The sequence below is a fragment of the Hyalella azteca genome, unplaced genomic scaffold, assembly GCF_000764305.2.
Source record: "Hyalella azteca isolate HAZT.00-mixed unplaced genomic scaffold, Hazt_2.0.2 contig4822, whole genome shotgun sequence".
Taxonomy (NCBI): domain Eukaryota; kingdom Metazoa; phylum Arthropoda; class Malacostraca; order Amphipoda; family Hyalellidae; genus Hyalella; species Hyalella azteca.
In genome coordinates, this window is record NW_025935033.1 from 30,192 (window position 1) to 34,922 (window position 4,731).

At 37.3% G+C, this 4,731-nt stretch overlaps 1 protein-coding gene across 1 annotated transcript; it reads right to left on the reverse strand.

The window, feature by feature from the left end:
* Positions 1–444: 444 nt before the first annotated feature.
* Positions 445–4,725, reverse strand: LOC108672678. The gene is made up of 7 exons (XM_018160385.2): positions 4,623–4,725; positions 3,408–3,530; positions 3,118–3,141; positions 2,369–2,473; positions 1,666–1,785; positions 1,388–1,506; positions 445–820 (listed from the first exon to the last, which is right to left on the reverse strand). The coding sequence occupies exons 2-7, from the start codon at positions 3,495–3,497 to the stop codon at positions 685–687; spliced, it is 594 nt and encodes a 197-aa protein (XP_018015874.1). The 5' UTR covers positions 3,498–3,530; positions 4,623–4,725; the 3' UTR covers positions 445–684.
* Positions 4,726–4,731: the final 6 nt, after the last annotated feature.

Here is a 4,731-nt window from a genome sequence, read left to right on the forward strand (position 1 = left end):
TCGTGAAGAAAAATTTCTAGGATTTGAGTCATGATGCACTCAGATTCAAATCCCAATGACCTACATGAAGATTAACTTCGCATAAGGTCAAGAGTTTTAAGTAGTATCGCTTTATTGCGCTTGTCAAGAACATGTGTTTAAGAAGTTAATGGCGATTAGTTTTATTGCTGATGCATATCATTGCCTCCCTGAATTTTAGAGAGTGTGCGCATAAGCCTAAAAATACCAAAATAATTCAGCCCATTACTCGATATTTTTTCTTATATGTTGCACGGCTCGATAATTTTGATGCTTATTGTTTCTGTTGAAAAGTTTCAAATTTTTTATTTGTTGTAAGACATTCACGAAATAAACCAATTATTTTTCTTGAAAACTCAAGCGTGGACATGTGATTTAAAAATAAAAACTAGAAAATAATATTCCAGAGGTAATTGAAATAAAAAATCCCGTTGTTTAATTTATTTCTTATTTCATTCTTGCAGTGGTGTTTTCTATCAAACCAATAAACTTTTTAATATCCAAAATAATTTTGACCCAGTTTGTAATAGTAACATGAACTGGTTATTTTTCAGCAGCGTTCTTTTCATCAGATATCGATGTCGCTTGTGAAACTGCTAGGATCTTCTAATAGCTCGGTTCATATGAACGTATTCACTCATTACAGGCGTGTTTGATGGAGGCAGTTTATTCGTAAAGACCGAAGTCGTCAGGGCCGACGATGTTGTTGGCGAAGAGCAGAGCGGCCACTTTGTCTTGGTCGGTGGCAAGGAAGTCCAGCCTGTGGTCGGCACCTCGGAGATCGAAGTCGTCAACCAACCACCTGCGAGAGGATTGAATATGATATTGGAATGAATAGATATTAAAATAGACTCTTTTAAGGAGAAAAACATATTATCCGTTAACTATCGGGGTACAGTCCGTTCTTGTCTGAATAGCGAATGATTTTTACAATTCTATCGAAGTTTACTGGCCGACACAGTCTCTTTAAAGGGACAGAGAAGAGACCTTAAACCATACCCAACAATTTATACTAGCCCAATCCTTGCTACCTAATATATTATTATTACTGTAGTAAAATTAAATCTACCGTTATTGTAGCATCGAAAAGTCAAAATTCCCCCTAAGACCAAATATCAAGATTTGTGTGGATAATTCTTATTTTTCATTTTATAAACACATTATTTTAGCATCAATCAACCATTTTTTTCAAATAACTTGTTAATTTTGACATCAGTTCTGATTTTCCTGACTTCCTGTCAACAGGAATTCGCCATGACTGCTAAACTTGAAGACGCCGCTCATATCCAACAGTAAATTGCGTTGTAGTTCTTGCTGTAGTTACTATTAGTAATTATTTGAATAGCAAAAACGAGGCTAGATGTCTAACCTGGCGTCATTCTTGAGGCAGGCGTAGGACCGGAGCTCGTTCTCGCAGAAGAGGTAATGTTTGGTGGTGATCACATCGTTGGGCAGAGGGTACGAGTCCTTGCCGGGAGGCACGCACAACTGCAACAAATTGAATAAAATTACAGCGTCAGCATACTACTAATGATCGAATACATGTATGTTCACGAGGCATCCCATCTAAGATAATAATCCTCGATCGAACTTTCTTCAAGATAAGCAATTATACAGAACTAGGTGCCGTCTAAGTGAAGTACGTACGGCGTATTTGGTGCACTCGCTGACGGCATGCAGCATGTCGCTCTCCAGTTGCGCTGCGAGGCCTGCAGATTTGATCCTGGCCACGATGGCGTCGGCGTTGAGCTTGTTATCTTTGTCGGTCTGTGTGATAATCTCAGCATTGGCAGATGTTCAACCTTCTTTATACATTCTCCAATCATGAATTACACGCAGGACTAAATTTAAACGGAAATAGAAGTTATTTATAAAGAGGTGGTTGATGAACTCACTGCACCATCCATATGTTCTCTCAATAATGAACATGAAAATTCATTTAAGGAGACTTCCAATTTTGAACTCCTATTACTGTTTCTAAGCCATCTATTTACTTATGGTCGATGGATATTCGAAATGATCGCGCGCAAAACACCATAATCTGAAATTTGAAGCTAAGTAATTTCCCATTACAATTTTTACTGTATTTCTATTTCAACGAAAACTTACAATAAGGAGCTTGAAAAAATGTCTCGTGATATACATGAACTTTAAATGTATTCTGATGTATGCCTTTTTCAATAATAAGAAAGAATTAACAAAATGTTTAAATTCAATGTGATTATTGTTGCAATAATTCAAATATTCATGTATGCAAGTATTTAACAGAATAATCGACACGCCCCAGCTTGCGGTAGACGGTTACAACTAGTATCAGTGAGTATGGTTAACATTAATTATGTATACTCACGATGCCCATCTCGGTCATGACACAGCGGAAATAGTCGACCTCGGTCTTGATCTCGTCGGCGATGAACTTGACGCGAGACGAGGGATAGCGCGGGGCTGATCGCTTCTGTAGAGTTAAGCAACATTTAGCATGGCTTCGCTTTTGAAGGCGCGATCAAATACACTCAGCATCTGCTACTTATAAACCTAATGGTTCAAAAATCCAAGCACAGGTAAATGCACATATCAAGCCCACCAGATCGGGCGTGCGATAAGTTATAGGGGGTTTAAATTTTTGACATGAGTTGATTAAAATTCATTCGCGTGACATATGATTGGTGGAAATGAACAATTTTCTCACTAAAAATGACGCATGGCGTAAGCTATAATCAGATTGATGTGTGAAATGAGTCTAGATGCACAACCGTCTCTAAAATTTATCATGTTCTGCATCACTATCGAAGTAAATTCGATTCCCAGCATTAAATTATAAATGATTGGATGCGATATCTGTCATCCGCATCATACATATTGTCCACAAATCTGCATCTCTAAATAAATAATGTTAGTGAAAATACCGTACAACGCAATGAACTGTTAGAAATGATTACCCAATCACTGACCTGAAGAGGTGATATTTTCATAAGAATGTGTATTTCAGAAGCTAAAACAAAATCGTATTCCAATTAATGACTTGGACTCGTAAGTTTTTTTTTTAAATGAGGTGAAAACACAACAAGCGACAACAACACATTTGCTGGTTCAACGTACCTTACGGAAGAGGCTGAAAAGTGTCTGAAAAAAAGAAAAAAAATTGTAAATAAATCTTTAATAGCAAAATTTTTACGCTTACTGAATAAATAATAAAAAATAACTGTAAAATATTATGGACATTCTTTTTAATAGGTGACGATACTCTTGCCACATATGAATCATTCATATTTCTTATTTTTACAATTACAAGTATCAACACAAATATACGTGTTGAAAAGCGTTAGCAACAATTTTATTTCTATTCTATCAAATCAGAATCAAATAGTTTATTATAACACAAAAGGTACCTGGATTCCGTTGTCGTTGGAGACCTGCGGTGCCCTGAACTTAGCGAAGCAGGTGGTAACGGCGCGGTCAACCTCTGCGTGATACGCCATGGTCGCCTCGGTACCGAAGCATGCTTGTCGCACCTGCGCCAGGCAAGGACTTCGTCATTCCCAAGATTTACGTTAGGTTTCATTAAAAGCTACTCAGCGATGCTTAGTGCCTAATTCAATCTCTTTAAATTCAGTTACAGTTTAAAACAGTGCCTTATTTTTCTAATGAGATTTTCGGCCATCTATAAAGTGCTCATTATGTAGAAACATTTCTTTTATCACTACTTCTTGAGGTAGTCATCACCTACTTTATTAATTGTATAATCTAATCGATAATTTTTCATTTGATACTGTCTTTCAACTTAAGGTTTTTAGTTGACGATATCATATTGAATATAGATCTGTAAAGTATTTGCAAAAGACGCACAGTTTAAAAGCAATTGTCTTCATAATAAATTCAGCAAAAATGTTGACAAGTGGTCACAAAAGTTTAAATTACAATGAGTATAGAACATTTCTTTAACTGTCTTAATTTCGTTAGTTAATCATACCCGTGGTCCAGGAAAATTCCCCGATCAAAATATGCATGTGGCTTCTCTTACTATCTCCACTGAATGTAATTTTAATGAGACAAACAATGTAATAAATGCAATTCAATAAATGCACGTCTCCGGAGTGAAAGCATTACTGCCAAAAACTGCCGTGGCCCCCACATCTTTTCCGCTGAGGATGTTTGTTGGTATGATTATAAATCTTATATAAGCCATAACCTAGCAGGATACTATAGCCAGGGATATCAGGATAATACTAATAAGGAATCAAAGTTTTTTGCCTGATTTGAATCACTCCGTGACCACGCTTGCTTTTTGAGATGCTCTGCATGTAGCTACAAAAATTACAGGGCGCCAAGAAACGTGTAACCACATTTATTCATAAATAGTGACATCGTGAAAATTTTGATACGAATAGTTATTTTTACACCCCGTTGTTTTGATCCACCAGCGCTGGATATGAGGATCAACAAATTTTTACTTGTAAAAATTGTATGCACAGTAATGATATGACACCACCGTAACGGGTAGGCTTATGTCACTCTGTCAACGTTGAAATTTAGGCGCCTATAATGGCTACATGTAGGAAAAGGTCTATGGAATAAAAGCCTCAAACCAGTTCATTCGTACTGACCTTGACGTTGCCGAACTTGTTGAGGTACTCGAACTCGAGGTTGAGCTGCACCTGGGCGGCCGCGAGGCCCAGGAGGGCGAGAAGCACAACACACGTTCCCTGCATGCTG